Source organism: Archocentrus centrarchus, chromosome 3 (assembly GCF_007364275.1).
Source record: "Archocentrus centrarchus isolate MPI-CPG fArcCen1 chromosome 3, fArcCen1, whole genome shotgun sequence".
NCBI classification, from domain to species: Eukaryota; Metazoa; Chordata; class Actinopteri; order Cichliformes; family Cichlidae; genus Archocentrus; species Archocentrus centrarchus.
In genome coordinates, this window is record NC_044348.1 from 26,120,471 (window position 1) to 26,144,323 (window position 23,853).

Here is a 23,853-nt window from a genome sequence, read left to right on the forward strand (position 1 = left end):
AAATGTAATAAAAAATATCTAAATTGCATAGTAGTGGTGGGTGAGTGAGATTTTGCTCTTACATATTCATCTCTTTAATTTCAAATGTTTAATGCAGGATATATTCAATGAGACGAGCAGTGATAGTATTTTTGAGACTCTTCACCTCATCTGTCTGGGTTAATTCAGTTGAGTATCTCATCACTTCCAGTCTAGCACCAACTGTTTGTAACTATCCAAGCTTTATAATGTTTTCTATATGAAAACACATTAAATGCGTTTTTCAGTGTGAGTCAGTCACAGCATTGCTGGGATGCATCAGTACCTCGATGGGAAGCCTGCAGCAGAAATGCGGATGGTTTCCAGGACACCGCAGGCTCTGAGCTGCTGCACCGCACGTTTGGGATCAAACCTGCCAATATCAAATAATCACAGTCAATATGGCCACCATGAATCACAGCTATGACTAAGACAGTGACTGAGCTGGAGGGCAGTACAGGCTTTGTAAAATCAAAAAAATATTTCAGATGTCCAGTGTTTCCCATTTAAAACAACAGTGCTATGTTACTGGTGTCAAAAATCTAAACAGGGAAAATGGAGATAAAAATGATCCTAACAAACTACCAAATTTAAAAACAAAGCTGAAACTCACGAGAAGGCCAACTTGAAGTCATTGGGTTTGATGCAGCGGACGTAGTGAGGAGTGGTCGCATTCAAAGTCTCCATCAGCATTTGTAGAGAGTTACGAAACTACAAGAGAGGATCATCACCACCACCATCATAATCATCATGAACCTCATCCCTTTTGTAAAATTAAGACACTAGTCTTTAAATTTAATGTTGTCATAATTAATAGGCTTCAGATTTCTCAAATTAAACTAAAAAAAGAAAATTTTTCAATGAGTGCAAAAACTCCAGATAAGGGTGAGACAGTCACCTGACAGCCGACAGTCTTCTTGTGCTCTTTGCTGCTTGTGTCTCGGCTCTTGTCGGGTTTGATGCTGAGGCGGGTGCGGCCTCCAGTTCCGGGGACGTGACCAGTGGGACTCGTCGCTTTCTCCTCGTCCTGGAAAAGCTCCACCAGCAACTCAAACTGAAAACAACAGCCCACTTATCGTTAACAGCTGCTGGCATCATGAATCATAAGCATATGCACCTCAGGGGTCGTGAGATGCTCTACCATATTGTTCAGGGAGTCCTTCTTTTAAGATTACTTAATGTTAAGTGACTGTAATAATAAATTAAGCAAACACAGGCTTATCTCAGGGAAATAAAAAAAAATAAAAAAAAATAAGGATGACTACATTTATTAAAATAAGATATCAACAAGGTGTTGAAAATGATATTTTTCATTTGGCTATGTTGTCATATGTGGTTTTTAAGTATTAAATCAAAATTCTGCTTTTTTTTTGTAGAGTCCCTAAAGTTAAAGTTAAAGACAGACAGACAGCAGCTCTGTGGTGAAGAGACTTTGAGCCAAATGACTCCTCTAAAACTGTCATCTCGAGTCAAACTTTGACTGGACAGGACAGACAGCTCTTTGAATAATAGCGTGATCCTGTCAGAAAAGTAGCAGAAGTACAAGAGTAATGTAAAACACTGTATTATAGACCCATTACAGCTACTATCAACACATGAAAGCATTTTGGTACAAAAACACATTTTTTATGTAAACATTACTGTTTGAAACAAAGCAAAGAGCTTGAAATTCAGTGAGTTATGATAATTTTTTTGGACAGACCTTTGCCTCCATAGACAAGAGTATATTAAGAGGTCCGGCTCCCCCTGAGCAATATGGTGACTGCATTGATGCATCATTCTAATGAACAGCAGCAACTAATGCAGTATCTACATTTATCTATGGCATTAGACACTGCAGATAATACTAACTTATTGATATTTCATTATGCACATACATTAATTAAGCTTTAGTGCAACTACTATAAATGACTCTTTTTGCTGCCATGCATTCTGATTGTTCTTACTTACCGTGCAGTGCATATTGGCTTACAAAGCAGGACGGCAGCTCTATTTTTGCAACATTGAAAAACTATCATATTGTGGACTTATAACCCCAATTCCAAATATGTTGGCACACTGTGTAAAATGTAAATAAAAACAGAATGCAATGATTTGCAAATCCCATAAACTCGCATTTTTTTCCCAACAGAACATATTAAACATCTAATGCATGGCTTCACTATAGAAAAGTCTGGGTGCTGAACTGGCCTGCCTGCAGTCCAGATCTTTCACCAACTGAAACCATGTGGTGCATCATTAAACGAAAACACGACAAAGGACTGCTGAGCAGCTAGAATCCCATAACATACAAAAATGGGACAACATTCCTCTCCCCAAAAGTCTAGCAACTGGTCTCCTTAGTTGCCAGATGTTTAAAGACTGTTGTTAAAAGAAGAGAATGCAACACAGTGGTAAATGTGGCCTTGTGACAAGTTTGCTGCTGCCATCAAATTAAAAATGAAATTATTTCTTTATTAAAACTAAATTTTGATGTTTTCTCTGTTCTACTGTTAATAAAATATGAGATTTTGCATATGATTACATTCGGTTTTTATTTACATTTTACACAGCGTCCCAACTTTTTGGAATTGGGGTTGTTCTTTTTAAGTTTACTAATGTGGTGTAGAGACACTGACATGAGTTAATGAATTAATCTCCACTTCTTCACACAAACGCAGCTCAAATGTGGTTTTAGAGTTTAAGTAGAAGAGTAAACAGATGTTGATTGTGTTGATTAGTGATGTTAAGGTGCTTTAAAAAAAAAAAAAAATTAAAAGGTTATGTTTTGGCATATATGACAGAATGCAGCGGCCATATATGAGTGTATGGCATCATTTTGCCAAGAAATCATTAATATCACAAACACGCCATGTTCTATATAACATGAAGGTTATATGAGGAGGATGTTGTGTTATGTCACTGCTTAAGGTCCTCCTGCCGTGCTTAGAGCGGTGCCATGCTGCTTCTAACCAGCATCATTAAGCAGGACAGCCACATCCACAAAGGCTTTACGTGCTGCTCGCTCTCAGATTTAAAAAGAAAAAAAAAAAACCCTCCTTCATTCATTCCTTTATTTTTAATGTTGAATCCCTTTTTTCCCCTCCCAGAGTGCCTTTAGTGCTCCCCATGCAGCAAACAAAGGCACACACTAAACTCAGATCTCCTCAGTGCTGTTTGAGAGTATTAACTCACAGAAAGAGACAAAGAAGGAGGAAAGTTAGGAAAAAAGGAGCTAAATGACGAGCTACAGGCAGACTAGCGTTGTATGAACGCTTGTGTTTACCTTCTGCTGGCAGTGAAGGTTGTCATGATGAGGACAGAACCAAACATACATGGACAACATATGGAGACAGTGACAAAAACACAATGACATTAAAAGGAAAGGATAAAATTGAAACCCAAACGTCAAGAAAAACAAAACCCAAAGGTAAAATTGAAAGCCACGATCTTCCCCATCCAAAACAATCACACACATCTAGGATTCAAATGGAAAAGAAAAGAAAAGAAAACCAGGCACACAAGTGAAGCTGAAATGGATGGAAGGAAACACGATTCTCAAACATTTTCACTGCCATCCAGCACCACATGCAGTATAAAACATATCCGTGGTTGGAAAGTGGCTGCATTTGGACCAGATTCCCGAATTACCACAAAGAACCAAATCTGCTCAAGACCTTTAAAAGCATCTCTCTTTTAGTTGCTTTGAAAAGTGAAAAATTAAGAGCTCATACTTTACTGTTCAAAAATAAATAAATAAATAAAAGCAAACAAATGTAATATGAAAGTGACTTCTTCGCAATTTGACTGTGTTTTTTCCTCATCCTGTGAGGTTTTACAGCAGTGCCTGGTTATGATAGATAAAGGGACTGCTGATCAATGATTTTTGAATGAATAATTCTATTTTAATTATTTCACAGTGCATTCATTACTGAAAATTTTTAAATCAACTGATGGGAGACACTTTTTTAATCTTGGACTCTGCTGGAGTAGAGACTGACAGTACACAATAATCCTTAAATATCTTGTACTGGGCACTGGAGCAGTTTTAGCTCTTTTCCCTCTCAGCTTAATCTAACTAATCTGAATGATTGGCTTCCCCTTACAAACAGAAGGTTTGTGAGCAGGTGGGTGGGATTTCTGTGGGCAGAGCTGTGTGCTGGAGATGACCATATTAGGAATATCCACTCTCACTGACATCATACAGAGCCAAGAGTAGAGCAGTCTGAAGCTTGAGCTTTTGGCTCAAAGGGATTACCTGCACATACACTGACTTTATTATTTGAAACCTGGGCCATCTTTATTATGAACCTCTAACATTGTACCATTTTTTTCACATATGGAAAATAGGTAGGAGCATAATAGGTCCACAGATTTAAATAATATGATGGCAAACCTTTGATTTAGGCTACATACACATTTATATTCTTCACTTTCATTAAAAAAAAAAAAAATCCAATCTGGACAAGGACTGATTGAAAAATATCTCAGTCTAGAAAACTGTCAAGTGTTTTCAACAGGATGCAAAAGCATCATCTGCTTGGCAGAAAACTGCCTTAAGCAAACAATAACACAGCACACAGTCTGGTGTCAAAAAAGGAGATAAAGATGCACAACTTCGATTTTGTAAGACAAAAATCTCAGTTTTCCTTGTCCACTCCTAAACACAGAAAAACTATTTTTGAAAATCTTCACCCTGCAAGGAGTTTTTAAAGAGCTCCATTTTCAGTGACTTAAACCTTTGGACAAAGGTCTAACTACGAACAAGAGGAAATGCAGATTCTTCAGAGTGTTTATGGTACTTCATTATGTTAAATTATACAAAAAAACTACTAAATACTTACGAAAATTTTCAGTTTTTCTGACTGTCGAGGGCTGGTTCAAGAGCTGGTTTTAGAGGCTACTTCAGGCAATATTACAGATGAATAGAAGCCTTTTTCTTTAGACAGTGTGATCCATAGTTAATTGAAATATTATACATGACATTCATATTACGTATCAGCTCAGTAGAAAACAAGCAAGCACACACACATTAAGAATGATGGGATAAGTTTGGCAGAAACTTAATTTGGTTAAATCTCATTAAGAGGTCTATCTCAATTGTTGCCCCTGATTTCCATGGTAACAAATCTGTGTGTGAAAGTGAAAAGGTCTTGTTAGAGATTAGAGCAGACTGTATCTATATTTCAACTCTTACCCACTTCTGCATTTGATGGAAAGGTCTATAAAGAACAGCCGAAGGTCATTGTGAGATTTTTAAACAAACACACTTCATTAAGGTCTGCATGTGTGCGTGTGTTTCTGTGATTGTAGCCAAAACAGCAAAGAGGATTTAAAGGCTTAGGCCCCTTTTAACCCAACAGGGTTTTATACAGTGATCCTGAGCCAAGACCAAAACACGCACACACAAACACACACGTGACGTTAATTCAGACGTGATCTAACTAACTTGGACTTAGTGGGAAGTGCCGTTCTATGTGTGGAAAAACTGGTTCTCTAAGTACTGCTGCATATTAAAACTGTAGAGCCTGCAAGGCTTTGTGGTCTATCATCTATGCATATATTTACAAATACAAGTATACATTTAGAGATCAGTCCCTAACTACAGTATTAAGTTGCAGAAATGTCTCTCATAATATTGCCAAAAATATATCCATTTGTAAATTTGGATCTATTACACTGCATGAAATTGAACTTATAGAATTTAAAAAAAAAATTCATCACCTGCAAACTGCACAGTCTCCTGAGTGCGAATGTGTTTAGCTTTTTCTGTCATGTGTAAATAAAATCTACACAGCTCAGAATTGATCATTTTTGCCAGTGTCACTATCATCTTGGCCACTAGAGGGCGCTGCTCCCTGGAGCCTCTGCTGAACGGCTTGTTTGGCCAATAAAGAGACCAGGTGGCACAACTCTGCAGGAGCATTGGATTTGTATCTCAGTGGATGCTTCACATTTCTTGAACCCCGATGTGTTTAAAAGGCTTACATTTGACTGATTACACACAACATAATGCACATTCTTAGTTGGTGTTTGTGTGTCTCACCTTGCTGGCCTTCATCACATTGATCTGTTCTTCATTCACCGTGTCTTTGTTCTTCTCCAGGAAACCCTCACACTGGTACTCCACCTGCCCAACAACACAGAGAAGCTTGTGTTAGATTTAGAACGAGCGAGCGTCCCACTTTCTGTGGCACGGCACAGCATTTTTAATCCCACATACCGAGAAGATGGTGCTAGTTCACAAAACTCAACAGGAAGGACACTTCTGATGAACGGGTGTGAAGAAAGCAGGGAAGGTTGTCATCATGGGTCAAGAGTAGGTTAATATGTCAGTCTTTTGCTGGTTACATTGTGCTCAACAGAAAACTGCAAGCTATTTAGTAAATCACATGCTACACAGGACCTCTGTGGAATATGACTATAAAATATGATTAAAATAATTGATAAAACACAAACACAGAAATCTTTAAATTTTTGCTGTATTTTTTTAAATATGGTAATAGGCTGACTTTATCATTGTCTTGCAAAATCTGTCGAAATTTTTGACTGTGGAGACCATAATCACATGGTGACACTGAAATGCAGACCTGCATGTCATAATTGTGGTAAGAGATCTTATAATATATTATAATCATTATAGAATTATAAACTGCACAAAAAAGTAAAGGAACACTCTGAAAACACATCAGATTATAATAGGAAAAGAAAATCATATGAGCTCAAGGTGAACCTTCTCTCATCTGTGAAAATGTGCCAATGGTAGACCTGCCAATTGTATTCTAATATCGGGCAGTGAGCACAAGGCCCACTAGAGTACTTCCAGCCCTCAGGCTGCCCTCATGAAGTCTGTTTCTGATTGTTTGGCCCGACACATTCACACCAGTGGAGGTCATTTTGTAGGGCTCTGGCAGTGCTCATCCTGTTCCTTGAACAAAGGAGCAGATACCGGACCTCCTGATTGGTTAAGGACCTTCCATGGCCCCATCCAGCTCTCCTAGAGTAACTGCCTGTCTCTTGGAATCTTCTCCATGCTCTTGAGACTATGCTGGGAGACACAGCAAACCTTCTGGCAATGGCATGCATTGATGTGCCATCCTGGAAGAGTTGGACTGCCTGTGCAACCTCTGTAGGGTCCAGGTATCGCCTCATGCTACCAGTAGTGACACCACCACCAAAGCAGCTAAAACTGATTAACAACCCCATCTGAACCTTAACTGACCAGATCGATATCTCAGAAGTTTAATTAACTTGATGCTATACTCTGATTAAAAAGTGTTACTTTAACTTTTTTGAGCAGTGTATTATATAATTGGTTGGCCATTTGGTCATCCAGAGTTACACCTGTAAGAACTTTAATATACATTTAAGCTACAGGATGTTTTAATCTCTTGGTATAAAGTCAAACTGAACTAGAGTGAATGAACATTTCTTCTAATAATCAAGTTTAAACACTGGAAATGCCTGGGCTGATATGGCTCTAGGTATCCTAATATAACATCAGATAATGTTCCCGTTTCTCTGTAACCTAAGGCTCTAAAACAGACATGAAAATTAACACTTTGTCACACAACACCTCATTCGAGGACAGAAAAGTTATTATTACACCGCTATACTAAAATGTTCATTTATGCGAGAGCACTATGATGAAGTCTGACAGGCCCACCTTGTCTGCAAAATGCTGGATGATGAAGGCGCGGTTGGACATGCGAGGCTTCTCGAAGAGGGAACATGTCTTTAGGTGGGTGTTGTACAGTTTTTGAGCCCATGAGTCATCTGAACCTTTAGGCATCTGTTACAAAAAGAAAAAAAAAGACACAAAGAAACCGTGACTAATGCATCTTTTCATAAATTAATGTGTTTACTGTAGTTATTACATTAAACTTTTTCTTGTTTTCACTGTATAGACACGCATATTTCCCTGCCATAATATGAGAAATGTGGCCCACCTCAAATGTCAACACCCTATAAAATGACCTTGCAGAGTCTGTGAACCACAGAGATAAGCTGAACATATACAGGACCTCGACACAGGAAGCTGGAGCCTTTGATATGACAGCTGCCACAGCATTAACTACAACACAGCTCAATTCTTTCCATCTAATATCTGCTCAATATTTCATTCCAGTCTTACTAACAACATAATGAAAAATCTTATGAAAACAAAGAATGATCGTAATAAATAATAATAAATAAAAAAGCTCCTGTCTGCCTCTCATTCAGTTTCACTGTGAGAAAGAAGAAATGAGCAGCGTTCAAGCCAGTGGCTATTATTTAGCTTTGGGTTTCCTCACTGCACTTGAGCTCCGTTTTAGGTGTTGGTGGCTTCAGGCTTGTGTGTGGTGGGAGGCACTGACAGGCTGACTGTCAAAAAATGGAAAGCAGAATGTGGGTGTGAATGAAGAAACCCACAGGCCTCTGCTTAACATGCAGCCGGGACTCACTTTACTTTACTTTGCTTGTTTATATTCATAAGAAAGTTTTTATTCCACCAACAGTATTTATCAAGTTTTATATAATGGTAATTGTTTTTGCTTCTTCTTGAAAGATAGCTATTTGGAGAAAGTGTGTTCTTAAAAAGTTTTGCATGAGGAACAAACCGCTAAAGTAAAAGACAAATATGATAAATGATGCAATCTAAGTGTTCTTCGGCCACGTAAACACCAGAACAGCTGACTGTGATATAACTGATCTAAAATACACCAGTGAAGTAATCAATCGGTGTAGTAAACAAGATTGATCGTCTTGTAAAAATGAAATGCTCTGTTGGGAAATCTGATGTTAAAGTAACATGTACCGTCTGCCACAACATTGTTGCAGATCCAGCACACCCCTCCATGTCAGTGGTTTCCTCGATAAAGATAATGCACTCTGCCAATTCACAGAACCTGCTGAGGAACACAACAAATAGCCTTTATCCATCCACACAGTGCCAATCTAGAACCAGTTCCATGAGTTCTACAAATAAAAGACTGGTACCAGTACAAGCTGGCACAAACATGACACCACAAAATTGCTGGGTCCAGAATTTAGTGCCTATTATGAGAAGCAGCCCACAGATTCTGTCCCTGTGGTTTACTTCCCACAGAAGTTGCTCCAACCTCTGCTAGTAACTCCATAAAAGTAATCAGCTCTAAAGCCTGCTGTAATCTGTGAGCTGGCACTCTAAAGACAGCAATACAGAACTGAAACCATAATTGGACCCAAGGAATTCATCTGGCCTCCAAACCCCTCCAGATCTCAATGCAGCAGAGCTGGATGCCAGAACAAGTCCAATTCAAGGACACCCCACCACCCCAAAACATCTGCTGTTAATGTCTCCAGCATCAGACACCACAAGACAACCACTGAGGTCCAGTGTTGATTATTTTATGTATTCAGAGCTTCTTTGGTACCATATGGGAGACCTACACAATACTGATAGAGTGGTTTTAATGTTGTACCCATTCGGTAAATTATTCGTTGGGTAAAATAAGACGAACCCTGCACTCCTCATCCAGCAGGTCCAGGACGCCCATCTTGGCTTCTATGAGGTTGATGCAGGGCTGATTGTCATAGAAGTCAATCAGAGTCCAGGGGATCTGCTCCTTCATGTACTCCTCCTGCTCCAGTTTGAACACATGCTGCACAGATACAAACACACAATCGAGCATTTAACACAATAAAATAATAATATCTCAAATCTTTAAATATAAAGAGCAGTTTAATAAGAGTTGTGTTGCTTTTTTTTAATAAAGAATTTAGTTGCTGCATGAAGTAAATCAGAACTTATTTTTCCATGTAAATCATCCATTATTTAGTTCTATTTTTAAACTGACAGGGATTTTTAATGTAAATTTGGATGTTTTGTTTGAAGAACCACAACTGCCTTGTTTCAAAAAAAATGTGGATTGTCATGTTTTGATTGAGAGAAGTGGTTCGTTGTCTGTTGGCTTTTTGTGTTTGTTGCTTCTTACCATGTTGAACTGTTGCTGCAGTTTCTCGTTAGCGTAGTTGATACAGAACTGCTCAAAGCTGTTGATTTCAAATGTCTCAAACCTTTTGAAGAACAACAGTGAAGTTAACCAGCTGAATAACACTTTTTCACTGCTCTACATTAATTTTAGGAGCAAATTGAGACAGATCCAATGGCAGAATGATGCTGAAAAGCTCAGACTGATTAGTTACTGCTTTGAAACTAATACATACTTTGAAAATAGTACACAGACATACCCGTAGATGTCGAGGACTCCGATAAAGGAGTGCTGTTTAACATTAGTGACCAGAGCCTTGTTGACGTGCTCCACAATCCAGTTGAAGAGCTTGGCGTAGATATGTTTGGAAAGGGCATCACGGGCATTGGTGGCCTGTAGACGAGGGAGGGGCTTGATATACGTCTCTGTGGCTGTCTTCAGCTTCCTGTGGCACAGCCACTGGGACATATCCTGGTAGGTCACACCCACCAGCTCGCAGAACGCTGTCAGGTGACGATTGTTGGGCTGCAGCAGAAAGAAGACATTTTGATCTCCACTGTCCAGCAGAAACCCAACACAAACGTTATGTCATGCTGTGGCCCCAGGATTTCTACCAGTATATTACAAGTGCCAAGTGTATTAAGTTAAATAGTGTACAGTGGTACCTTGATTTACGAGTGTCCCAACTAACGAGTTTTTTGAGATACGATCGGTCACTTGGTCGAATTTTTGCTTTACATTGCGAGCAAATATCTGCGTTACGAGCGAGCGAAAATACACCATCCGCACGTTCCTTTCTTTTCTTTTTTTCCTCTCACTGTGCACTTGTTTTTGTCGATGGTTGTTGATGTGTTTGATTATTTTTCACATTTATTTTGGAACATTTCTTCTTTTTAAACCATGGGTCCAAAGAAAGTGAATGCCAAAATCGGTGCTGAAAAGGATGATGACCATGGACATAAAGCGCAAAATTATCGAAAACTATGAGCAAGGTGTGCAGGTTGCTGTCTTGGTGAGGGTAAGAGTGTGCCAAAAAAGACAAAAGAAGGAAGAGAAGATTACGTGAAGTGAAAAAAAGGAGCATTAAGTTTGGCGATCTCCTCCACTTCCATCTCCGCCAATATCTTTGTCTTTTGCTTGAAACCAGTTTTTCTTTACATTCTCTTTTGTTATACTGTATAAAGTATTACTTTTTCTACATTGTTTATAAAGGCATTTTCTTATTAATAAATGTAAAAAACATGTCGTGGTTTTGGGGGGCGGGAACAAATTAATGATGTTTCAATTCATTTCTATGGGAAAATTTGATTTGACATACAATCAAATTAAGATACGAGCTAGGTCAGAACGAATTAAACTCATATGTCAAGGTACCACTGAATCTCATTAGTATATAGTTGGTGCTAACTGTTTTTAAACAGTTTGAAAGTGTTAGTATATGAAGCACAACCTTAATGATGCAGTCTCATTGTGTGATCTTAATTTGTACAGTGGGCAAAAATAGCAGCATTCTTTGATACTGGCTAACACATAATTCCATGATACCACAATAAATAACTAAAATCTGATTAAAATCACATGCATCACTGTAAGCAAACTGATGTTAGTTAAAAATGGAAAGGGCCAACCCCTTTCATAGAAAAGCTTTTTGAGAAAGTCCCTCCTAATTACAGCACTTATTAACATCTTAAATTATTACATGTATGCAGCAGCCCAGTGAAGCCCTCCCCTTTTATTTCTGCAGTATAAAGTGTATCCTCACAGGAATCACACTGCTGTCTGCATCTCTGTCCTTGATCTCCACATTTCCCAGATGAAGAATAGCAGCCAAAACCTGGAACAAACCCATCTGATAGGACTCATTAATACCTGCAGAGGAGACACAAACACACCCTCAGGTTATTACTGACAATTAATATGTACAAAGAGTATATATATATATATATATATATATATATATATATATATATATATATATATATATATACACACGCGCATATATATATATATGCGCATGTGTGTATAAAAATAAGGGTGTGAGTTACCCAGCAAGGAAAACGCATTGCGTGTGGTGCAAAGCTCCTTTGTGTCATCCACTCCGTCAATAACGGGGCTGCGGCCCTGCCTGGTGTACAGGAAGTCATTTGCACTGCCTGAAGAGAGACAGGCAAACATGGAACAGGTGAAGTTTATATTGTGCAACTTGGATAGATGTGTGCTGCCACCACTAACATCCACCAATAACTAGGAAGGTGTCTATTACAACCATATACTGTGACATTGTATCCAGAAACAACTCAATGTGCAGGGTAACCTTGCAACTAAGCAGGGCTGCAATCCTGACTTATAAGGTGCAACTGAACGGTCAAATAAACCAAGGACACATAATCATGGTCATCAAAAGATTTTTCTCCATCAGATGGAAGACTATGAAGCACTGCAAGGTTTGCTTGTAAACAACACCATCTTTCCTTATATAACAATATCCTCCTGCTTTATATTGGGCAGGAGACAAGACTGGTAGTCTGTCTGATAATGGCCTACTGCATGGCTGACATGCAGAAACCAAGGCTGGTACCAAAAATCCAGGTTAGGGAAAAATAATCTTGTTTGGCCGTTGTTGTATACCTGTGAATGTTGCATTTAAAAAAAAAGAAAAAAAAAGCCCTTTTTAGGAAGAGTTCTCTCCACTTAAAGATTAGAGCTTTTAATATGTATACTCTGCTGAGCTGAAGTTTTTTTTGTTTTGTTGTTATTAACAGCTTAAACAGCTGAGTTTAGGTAGAAATTATTATCTGTTTTTATTCACTGCTCACTCAAAGTGATGCTGGGTGTTTGTTCACTGTCAGATCAGCAGACAGAGGCTCAGATTCTTAGAAAAAAACCCAAAAAACAAGAACACATCTTCTGTGTAAGACCAATATATGAGCCCAACTTTCTTACAATCAGTTTCTTTATACACACTTAACACCAAATTAGGGCATGGTCTGTTGCCTGGCAACAAGAGGCACTGACATGACTGTGACAACCACTCTATTAACCGAGCCAGGAAATTAGCAGGAGAGGAAAAGACAGCAGCTGTGTGTCTGTGTGTGTGTGTAGGAGATAGAGAGAGTGCCAACTGAGTGGCAGTAAGTGCCAGCAGTGTGTGTGTGTGTGTGAGACAGGGATGAGCAGGTGCAGGTCCACAGTGGGAGCGCTCTATAAGGGAGCCTGATGAACCAGAGAATCAATGAGTCAGAGCTCAGTTCCTACAACAGGAACTTTGCCTAAATGCATCTTACTTACTAATAATTGGAGAAATCTCTGTCTATCCATCTGTGTTTAACCCACCTCAACAACTGTTTATCCAATCCAGTTCAAATTAGGTGGGTGTACTGCTGGGGCCATGCAGTGTTTGAAGTTGTTTGATTCAGCAGTTTTAATGGTTTAGCTAAAGGTTGTTCTTTGTTACAAGTACATCTTATGTATGTCTTCAAGAGTGATGGTTTGTGGAAGGGCATGTTTGTTTAGCTCTTAGTCTTTGTGAGCACATTCACTGACATTAATCCATTCACAACTTTGTTCTTACCCCTCAGATTAACAAGCACCAGTAAGTGCCAGACCATTACACTAACCTGAACCTGTATCTATCCAGACTAGATCTAGATCTTTGGGCCATAGAAGGATGCTTTGTATTTGCTGTTGCAGGTTGGATGAAGGATGCTTTGTATTTGCTGTTGCAGGTTAAAAACAGATCTTGGATACTTTAAAACACAGAAATCGGGAAACAATGTCAATTACAGTCTCATTGTCTCATTTTATAACGCTTTGCCAAGTTGGCGACTTTTTGATAAGATGGATTTCACTGTTCTGGCAGCTTGGCTACAGCACAGAATGACTCACTAACCAAATACATGTTAAAAAAAAAAAGCAGGCAAGAAAATGGTTCATAAATCTGTATTCATTTGTCAGTGTGTTTAAATGAAACGCTTTCACTTTACACTCACTTTACTCTAACTATTCTTTTCTATTTGTGAGCAAGTTTCTTTCCAAAAAAAATCTAACAGAATAATGAGGAAGGAAGTTGATTTTGGTTACAGCTGGCGTAGAAAACATGTCCTTGGCAGCCCTGAACAATACAATACAAAACCAAAAAAAGCATAATAAATTATAATGTGCTGGAAGGTTAAGTAGTCTGAGTCTGAGAGAGAACTAGACTCCTGCACCACCTCTGGTCTCCCTTTTGAAATAGTGACTTTATCCAACACCAGGTCTTTTTCAGACAACATCAGGTGAGAAGTAGAAAGCAGAATATTTGCTGAAAAGGCCCAAGGAGGTACAGGCTGAAAACTCATCTGACAGAGTGGGGCTGGATCCCAGCTGTGTGTGCACATGCTCATCTGGTGGTTAGAACAGGGAGGTGTTTTTTTTTTTTAAAGATATCTGTTTGGTAACATATTTAAAGTCCAAAGTGCTGATGCAACCACCAGCATGACTCGTATTACAGATATGGACTGCTTGTGAATTCTATTTGCACCTAAATTGAAGTGAAAAAGATCACTCATATGTAGCACTTAACAAATCTGTTCATACAAATGCTTTTATCATGAGGTCTAAACAAACAGTAACCTCCAGGACTGAAAGAAATGAAGTGCCAAAAACTGCCCAACATTATAGCATTTAAAAGCATGTTTAGACTCTGGTACAAAAATAGTTTTGGTCACTATGGATAGTTTCCCCCCTTCAGTGGGTGAACTTTTTTTTTAGATTTTAACGTAGAGATGTGGCCACTTTGATGAGTGTACAACACAAGACTGCTGTATCCCCTCGCTGTCTGCAAGGCCTCAACTCTGCTAATTAGATTCTGAACTGCATTTCTCTTCTGTGTTTGTGCTATTGATGCCTTTTTAACCCTTGCATGCATAGTGGTCACAACAGTGGGCAACTATTGAAAAAGCTGTTTTCTTGTATAATAATGTGTTTTGTTGTTATAGTTGCATATCAGCCAACACAGTGGATGCTTGTCCATCATCCCATACACTGCTACCTATTGGCCAGTCATGGGAAGTTGTTTTTGTTGTTTTGTTATCTGAATGTGACTAACAGGATTAGTCAATACTAGTCAATACTAGCAGTAGTGACAGTTGATCAGAGAATGCAATATCATTTTCTGTTATCGGTTTGTTTAATACATATTTCTCTGGTTTAAAGGTCAGACGCATGATGTCCACCTGAATGGATATGTTTGTAACTCCATGAAAAATAGGTTGATAATCAAAATTTAAATTTCTTTGTTTGTTTGTTTTTCACACCTAAAGTCAGGAAAAAAATATTGAATGAGGTTCTCATAATTAATAATATTATTTCCTTTGTGGTACAGACCAACCAAGAAGTCTCTGCTTCCATTTTTGGTGACATTCTTGATTTTTATTACTCTATTGCTTAGCACTAATTAGCATATATTTATGTTTGTGATTTGCACCCATGCAGTTCATAAGATGCAGCTTGCTAACCAGGCTTGTTAGCATTAGCTCATAACTTAGCACTCCACCCTGTTGCCTGAATATTTTAACTTCTGGCTTTAAAAAATATCAATATGGCAGCAACCAAAACTGTAACATTGAGGCTCCAAACTGCACAGAGCAAAACCAATAAGTTTCTATACATCCGTCTTTAGGCAGCCTCAAAATGCAGATGGGTAACAGCACGATGGCTACTGTCCAACTTTTATAAAGCCTGTCTGTGGGTGTGTGGGGATACATGAATGTGCATGTGACTTACTCAGCTTCAGAGCCTTGAACTCAGGGAGATGGGCTGACGCACAGAGCTGATAGAATATATGGTAATTCCTCTCCTCATCCGCCTGGAAGAAAGCAGGAAGATCATATAATCTGATTAAATAATAAGATAATAATGTTATTTATTTATATGATACAGTTATATTAACATATACAGTAATATTAATGTTCACTAAAACACTCAGTTAACTATCATTCGGACACATTTTTTTAAAAAACTTTTTTCTAACTAGCATTCCTGCATGAAAAAAATCAGCTGCTTGTTTCTTTACATACTGCATCTGCTTTACAATTATATAATTTGACAGCTTAACATCTGGAAGCTCCACAGGCTGGTAACTGGCAACTTAGTGCCTTGCTCATGGGGATGACAACAGATGTTATTGAGTCAGATGTGAATGGGAACAATTTTTAATTTACCACACATTTTCTCAGACAGACAGGGAATGAATTCCCAGTGTTATGCCCTTGCAATTCATCCCTATTAATTTGGAGTTTTGTTACCACCCTATGTTTAGCCCATAATAGGACATTTCACTATATATGAGTAGGAATACAACAACTGAAGCTGCAGATGAATATCTTGTGAAAAACTAACTTGCATAAAGGTGTCAGCTTTGTGTTGTAAAGCTGGAAAAAATGTTGATACATCGAGATCCGCAGGCTGTTACCTGTGCTCCACATTAGCGGGACTACACCCAAGCACAGAATGCAAACACACACGCCCACAAAACTCATATAAATGGATTTACTGGAGTCAAGCATTTGAAAAATGTGGAGGAGGAAAGTAATCACGTTTCTCTGCCAACATCCTCATTCCTCAACAGCATTGTCTATGACAGCAGCGCGTGTGTGTGTGCAGTGTGTGTGTGTGTGTGTGTGTGTGTGTGTATCTGTACATTTTTTTCTCCTAGATATTAATTGTCCTTGTTCTTTATCATCTAGATGCCACCCTACAGGCCTCTCCAGCGAGTAAACACACCCACTAAATATATAATAAGATATATATAAATAAGATAAATCAGTTCTTCCTCTTATATAAGTTAAGCCTGGCCAATCTCCAATTCACAATCTTCTCAGGTGTGTTGAGACAGCTTCTAGTATAGCTGCTATTTTGAAATTGCTCCCTGGAAGTTCAATTCGGACCACTTACACTGTGCACTCTGCAACTCTGCCATGAACCTCAAACTTACAAAGCTTATATATACAGCAAATATCAACTTGTGTTTTAAACCGACTTAAGTGTTGTGAGGAGGATCATCACTGTTCTGATGAGAGTCCATAGTTTCCCATCTCAGAGGTCAGGAGTATGAACAGGAACATTTTTCTCTGACATTCACCAAGTTATGCCAAGGCAATTCATCCCTATTAACATGGAGTTTTCCTGTAACATCCCGAGGTGTCCGAAGGAGAATGCACAGGCAAAACTCCTTAACTATGCATGCCAGCAGAGAGTGCATTGAAAATACAGATAATGAGTTATTTGGCCACACCAACACCATCTTTGCCCATCACTTGCCCTGTGACTTTGACCACTTTCCAAAAATGAAAATCAAATTTAATGATGGCCATTTTGGCACAATGGGGGAGATCCAGCACACACGCAGAGGCACAAGTACAAGGGGTCATAACGGCACTTCTAGTGAGAAATAGCAGCTCTGCCAAAAATGGTCCAGAGGTGCACGAGAAGATGATCTTGAGACGGGGAAATCGTCAAAATTTCAATCAGCTAAGGTTTCTGATTTTCACAGGTGCATTCTGGAAACTGATCAAAAAAAGACTGTTTCAGTGAACCAAATATTAAATGACCAGCTATCTGATAAAACAGATACACTGATTTGAGCAGGAAGAAATGAATTATGCATTTCATTCAACACTTATGTTTGGACACCAAAGAGCCCAGACAGAGAGAGAGAAGGAAGAGGAAAGGAGGACAAAGTGCTGTCCTGTAACCCAGTGTGGCAGATGGACAGTTACAGATGGGTTTATTTATTTTCCTTTGACTTTGTGAATGACAGAATTATTGTTGCATACCTCTGCTGCACTGAAGGACAGCAGGGTGAGTTTTTCATGATCACTACTAATGATGTTATGTAACAAATGCTGTTGTGGTGTGTCTATGTTTGACTGCATTACAAAGAGTACAATCATCTCATGTGATGACATTTTAGAAACCCATTGTGTCACTACAGCAGGGTTAATGCTACACAAGCTGTAGGATCAATAGTTAAGACTGTACTACTTTATTTACTATGCTGAGTGATTATATTGTTAAACATCTTTCACTGAGTTTTATGAAGAGTTTAACTTTTTCACTGTAACATCTTTTGTTGTAATATTCTGATGCCAGTAAAAAAAAAAAAATCCTTGTATATAACATGTAAACAATGTTAACAAACTTTTGGGATTCAAACAGCAAAAAGGACTTCTAATATTAAGGAAGCAAGCTAAAGTTGACATGCTCGCCCAGAACAAAGCAAAACTGATAGTCAAAAACATTTAAATAATTCAGAGTAAAAACTAAAACTGTCCAAAAGTTAATGGTTAATGTATTAAAAAAAAAAAAAAACATTTAACGAGTGAAGAAATTAATGTACAAAAACAACAAACATGGCGTATGTGAATTCATACAAACTTAAATGCTCATTTATTCACGTACCTGAAACACCACTCGTGATTTCTCCAGCAGATATGTTCTCATGTTGGCACCGATGATACGGTAACGGCTGTCAAAGCCGATCTCGATGTATTTCCCAAAGCGACTGCTGTTGTCATTTCTGGTGGTCTTTGCATTTCCGATGGCCTGGGAAAGAGAAGAAAGATACATTTACAGGACCTAACATCAGACTCAAAATGGGACTTTAGCAGAGACTATGGAGATAAGCACGACTGGTCTGCATGCTGTAAATACAAACAGTGTACATTTGTATACAGGAAAAACCCCTGATAATGTTAACATGTTCACATTTTGACCAGGTGGATTTTGGAGTGGCGACCTCCATTCAAAAGTCATTTAGCTTCAAACAACTGTGTACAACGCACAGTTGCAATTATCCCAAGACCCCAAAAAAATAAACTAAAATAAAAACACACATCATTACAGCCTGGAGCCCACTGTACCAGGGACAGACTATCTGCTATAAAAATGCAACCTCCACCATTTTTTGAAGGGTCTTCACTGAGGAGGCCACTAAGTACAACTACAAGTAAAATATAATTTCTTATGCTTTATTTCAGCTTCATTTTTAGAGCAAGTTCAAAAGCATTAATGTTACTGACTGAGGCCTGATTAGTTGCCCATACAGTTGCCTTTATGTGACTGAGAGGCTTGACAGACTAAATGATGATCCCCGATTAATCATCTTTCACAACACGTGCGCTATCATAGGAAAGGAGATTTCCACGAAAAAAAATTAAGTACCAAAGCAGTGTGTATGACACTGGCTGTCTACACAGTAATGCATTATTCTTTGTTTTTCAAAATTCTCCTAAGTCTCTCTTGTTGACAGAGCTTGATTCACACAGGGTTGTTCATAGTTCTGCAGCTGCTACTGACTCAATTTAGGTGAAATTTCAGTTGAAACTATAAACATAAAAACGATTAAATGAACTTTTATATAGTTGTGCCAATATAACTACAACTACTTCATGCACACAAAGTTGGCAAACAATAGTGTGATAACAGTCTGAACAAACTGAAAAATGGGAATTTGAATGTCACGTCTTCTGATTGGTGGTGCTGTAGATGTACTGGCCTTTTCTGGCTTTTAGAAGTGTCTGCCAAAAAACCGTGTTTTGGAAGAGGCTCAGTATGGTACTCAGCAGGTTTTATGGCAAATGAATGTAGTAAGAGAACGTTTACTTGATATAATTTTCTTTTTGCAGAGGTGACATTTAGAAGGTCTTGTATCTGAACTCTTCCATTTCTTTAGATTGATATTGCTGTCATTTCTTGGCTTTAGATATTAAGCTGATGCCAGCAGCTGGTTAGCTCAGCTCATTCAGAAGCAACAAATTCTTGAATGAAATAATCCAGCATATTTACCCTATAACACCACAATGAGTTGCATCAGGTGTTAATCAGTATGCAGGTTTTGTCACCTTCTGGCAGAGCCAGGTGAGCTCTTTCCTATCTGCCTGCTCGCTTTGCAAATGCGAAAGTGGCATCAGTTGTCTTTTCTTAAAGGCTGAACTAAATGTGCATAAAGACAGCAGTTTCTATATTATGTTCATTTCTGCATTATGTCCATCATTATGTCCAGTACATCATACTCTCTCATAGCTGATGTTATAATCTGAAATAATTTGCTACCCAATCAGCCAGATTGATCAATGACCCATTTAGGAGCTGTAAATAGACACAAACAAAGCTGAACAACCAGCTGGATTGAATGGCGTTAAATTGTGGGTTCTTGCCAAATTAAGGTTAAATACACAGTCTTTCACTGTAGACAAAGGGGCTTTTTTCAGAGCAGGTATTCCAATCTTTGCCTGCATCAGCCAACATGTACAAACACTTCGTCCACACACACACACACATACAGGTTTTGTGAAATTGAGAAAGGCTGATGCAACAATCTACTCTGCATCCAGGCTGAAGTGACATCACTGCAATGAAAGAAGAAAGCTCTCTATTCATTCTGTCAGCCTGTTCCTGACTGGCTGAAGGGGAAAGCATCAGTGGTCAAGGACAGTGATGTTAGTAAAGGAGTAGGAAAGAACGGACAAGGTGGGGGAAAGGGTGGTGGTGGTTTGGAGGAGTGGCATATGGGCACAAGAGAGCTCTTCAACCCTTCCTGGACTAATGACTATGGTAACAAATACACAAACACACGCACACTAAAGGATAAAACCTATGTTACTGCAGCAGAGAGCAGCCTGGGGGCATAGACTGGTGAAGAAACAGAAGGACAGAGTCTGTAAATGCCAGTGAGAATGAAAGCAAGGGAGGGGAAAGGCCATTTACCACCATGACAACTATCAAGAGGTTTTTTTTTTGGTAGCCACAGTGGGAACTGCCCTGGTAGGACTTCTGTCAGGGCCAGTTTCATGGGAGAAAGACATACTTACTCTGGAGAGTGGCCCTGAAAATCCTCTGGGTGGGGCTCAAAGCTGAACTTGGAGAAGAGGAAGTTGTCTAATAATGAGAAGCTCATTACTTTAGTCCTTGTTGAAGTAAACCATGAATGGCTCCCAACACATTTATTCCACCTAATTTAAATGTATTAAAAAGAAAAAACACTGTTTGAATGGGTGTGTGAATGGGTGAATGGGGTTTGTTGTAAAAAGTATTAAGTAAAAACGCGCCAGTACATTTACCATCTACAACTACAACAAGCATAATTTTTAAAATCTCAGCAACAGAGCAGAAGAGACAGAGAGACCAAATTACAAAGAGATGAAAAATAAAAGTTGGAATTAGAAAATGATGGCAGCTTTCTTTTTAGCTTATTATGCCAATGATTAAGACCAGAGAGATTTCATGTCAATGAAAAAGAGAGCAAAAGAGAACGGGACCGCAAGCATCTTTGGTTGACCAAGCTGGAAAATGAAAAAGACGCAGTAAATAAAGAGAAATAAAACACTATTTTCTGATTGATTTACAGTAGATCCAAATCACTAATAAACACACCGCACCCATAACTCCACTTTCAAATGAAGAGAAGGCTTCATTCAGTCCGCTGTCAGAGTGTGTGTGTGTGTGTGTGTGTGTGTGTGTGTGTGTGTGTGTGTGTGTGTGTGTGTGTGTGTGTGTGTGTGTGTGTGTGTGCGCGCGCGCATGTGTGTACTGGCCATCGCACTGACCTGAAGCTCTGACACAGACTGAACAGAAAAGACAGACGCAGACAGCTGAGATACAACCTGGCTGTTACAGCTGTCAGGACTAATTTACCTAAGGTTCACAGGTCTTCACTGCAGCAGAAACGTAGACAGTCAACAACAGTCTGAAAGAAAATTTTAGCTCCCTGATAAAGAGTTTCTGAGAGACAAAGATCTCAAACCAAACCGAAGAAAATTCTGGTTATTTGAAAAATGGAAACAAGCGTCCATAGCCAAACTGTCAAAAATTCTGAAAGCCTTGAACTTTGTAGTGTGAAACCACAATGTGTGTTTTGATCTGTAATTTTAAATATAAGGGTTGGACAAGGTCACGTCAAGTTATTTAACAAAATCTAAGTAGTTCTGCTGCTATGAGCTCAGGCTGCTCTGGGACATGCTATAATGCACCAAGCACTCCTCCACTCCCCATGTGTTTATGTGCCACTACTGCGTGTCATAACTTTTTCTTACTTTCTTCAGTCTGTTGTACTTCGTTCTCTATCTTTGCTCTTCCTGCCTTCTCTTTCCTCTCACCCATCAATCAAAAACTGAACCTCATCCTGTTAAAAGGGAGTCCTTCCTCCTCACCATCACCAAGTGCAAGGGATCATCTGGTCATTGTGTTTCACTCCCTAATATTTCAATATAAAGAGCTTCAAAATGACTGATGTTGTAAACTGGCACTATATAAATACAACTGAATTGAATTAAATAGAAAGTAAGTGTGAACAGTCAGCACTGAGTTCTCACCTCCATGATGGGGTTGGAAGCCAAGACTTTCTCCTCTACGTTGGCCTCGCTGGCAGAGCCACTGACTGTAGCGAAGTATCTCATGGCATATTTGGCTGACACCGTCTTTCCTGCACCAGACTCCCCGCTCACAATAATCGACTGATTCCTCTCATCCCTGGCAGATAAAAAAAAAAAAAAAAAAAAAGGCTCTATAGGTCATGCATAACAATGCAGATAAACTGCAGTTTTTAGATGATACTACAGTGTTGGAATCATATGGAACGACAGGCTAAGTCTTGGCTCTGAGTGGAACAAAATTTTAGTTGGTGGGTGCTTTTAGCTTTACTTCATTGAATGAAATGATAATTAAGAGAAGGGAAAGAGTTATGTATAATACATTTAATACATAGCTTTATAATTAAAAGTGTGACAGACAATTTTCAGGAGACATCTGGCAGACAGGAAGTGTCCCATGCCATTATCATCAACATTTGTGCTGCCTGCAGGCAGAACAAGCATCTCATTTGCTTTGCAGACTTTAATGTCTCTGCAGGTCATATTCCTTGTTCTATCCATGAGACACAATCCTTAGGCGCTGCGGCTTTCTAATGCATCACCTTTCTTTGCATCATCTTTCTTTGCTGTCTTTATTTCTTTTGTAAATAGTATTTTTCCAATTGCAGCTCCCACTGCATCTACTTCCATCGTTTTTCTTTTTTTTGTGGGCTTTAAGTTAATGCAAACATCACTGGTGTGTAACTGCTTGAGCCAAGGTCATGCAGTTAGAATATAAACACTGATTATTTAATGATTAATGTAAGTGTGCAAAATACAAGGAGTAATGCAACTACATAACAGTGTCATAGAGGACATGATTGTGACTGCTGCCTGCGGTCCTTCACTGCTCTGTGATCTGAATAAATTTAGTGTAGCATACACTCAGTTTCAGTGTGCTGATATGAGCCCCCACCTCGAGAGTAAAAAGATCTACTAGTTGGCTCCTGCAGAGAGTCTAGTGTCTTTCTGGGCTGCATATGTGAATAAAAGAGAGAGAGTGTCAGTGAGACCACCGTGTAGCTATTTCTGGCTCCGCATTGACCTACAAACCCTAAAGAGAGAGGAAGGGGCTGAGCAAGAGGAAGACTTGAACCAAGACTGCTCAGGTAACACACACACACACACACACACACACACACATACAAACCTGGCCATCTGTTTATAAGCCTCCTCTGCCACAGCAAAGATATGTGGGTCCATGTCACCCATGTTCTGACCACTGTAGGCATTAATGATATCTGTTCCATAGATGGGCAGCGTCTCATACGGGTTGATCGCCACAAGAACAATTCCTACAACACAAGAAGAAACAAAAGGGAAGAATGAGCTCATCGGCAGCAAGACCACATAAGGAGGTATTATGTTGTTATGATGCTAGATAATTAATATTGTTCATTATGTCTTTATCTCATGTAAATTGAATTGGTCTTGACATAAAATAACTAAGAAACTGACTCCTTTATTCAAAGTAATTAAAAGTAATAAATCTTCCATTATTTTAATCAGGTTATAAA

The 23,853-nt window shown here is 38.9% G+C and overlaps 1 protein-coding gene across 1 annotated transcript in view; it reads right to left on the minus strand.

The window, feature by feature from the left end:
- myo5aa (myosin VAa) overlaps positions 1 to 23,853 on the minus strand; it is a 62,216-nt gene that overhangs the window by 33,605 nt on the left and 4,758 nt on the right. The window contains exons 4-18 of the mRNA XM_030726295.1: positions 23,487 to 23,631; positions 22,301 to 22,457; positions 18,390 to 18,533; positions 15,714 to 15,795; positions 11,996 to 12,103; positions 11,713 to 11,819; positions 10,210 to 10,475; positions 9,954 to 10,035; positions 9,480 to 9,620; positions 7,664 to 7,789; positions 6,044 to 6,127; positions 3,284 to 3,286; positions 917 to 1,072; positions 632 to 729; positions 305 to 391 (exon numbers count right to left, since the gene is read on the minus strand). Coding sequence (XP_030582155.1) covers positions 305 to 391; positions 632 to 729; positions 917 to 1,072; positions 3,284 to 3,286; positions 6,044 to 6,127; positions 7,664 to 7,789; positions 9,480 to 9,620; positions 9,954 to 10,035; positions 10,210 to 10,475; positions 11,713 to 11,819; positions 11,996 to 12,103; positions 15,714 to 15,795; positions 18,390 to 18,533; positions 22,301 to 22,457; positions 23,487 to 23,631 — 1,786 coding nt within the window. The remainder of the gene's footprint in view (positions 1 to 304; positions 392 to 631; positions 730 to 916; positions 1,073 to 3,283; positions 3,287 to 6,043; positions 6,128 to 7,663; positions 7,790 to 9,479; positions 9,621 to 9,953; positions 10,036 to 10,209; positions 10,476 to 11,712; positions 11,820 to 11,995; positions 12,104 to 15,713; positions 15,796 to 18,389; positions 18,534 to 22,300; positions 22,458 to 23,486; positions 23,632 to 23,853) is intronic.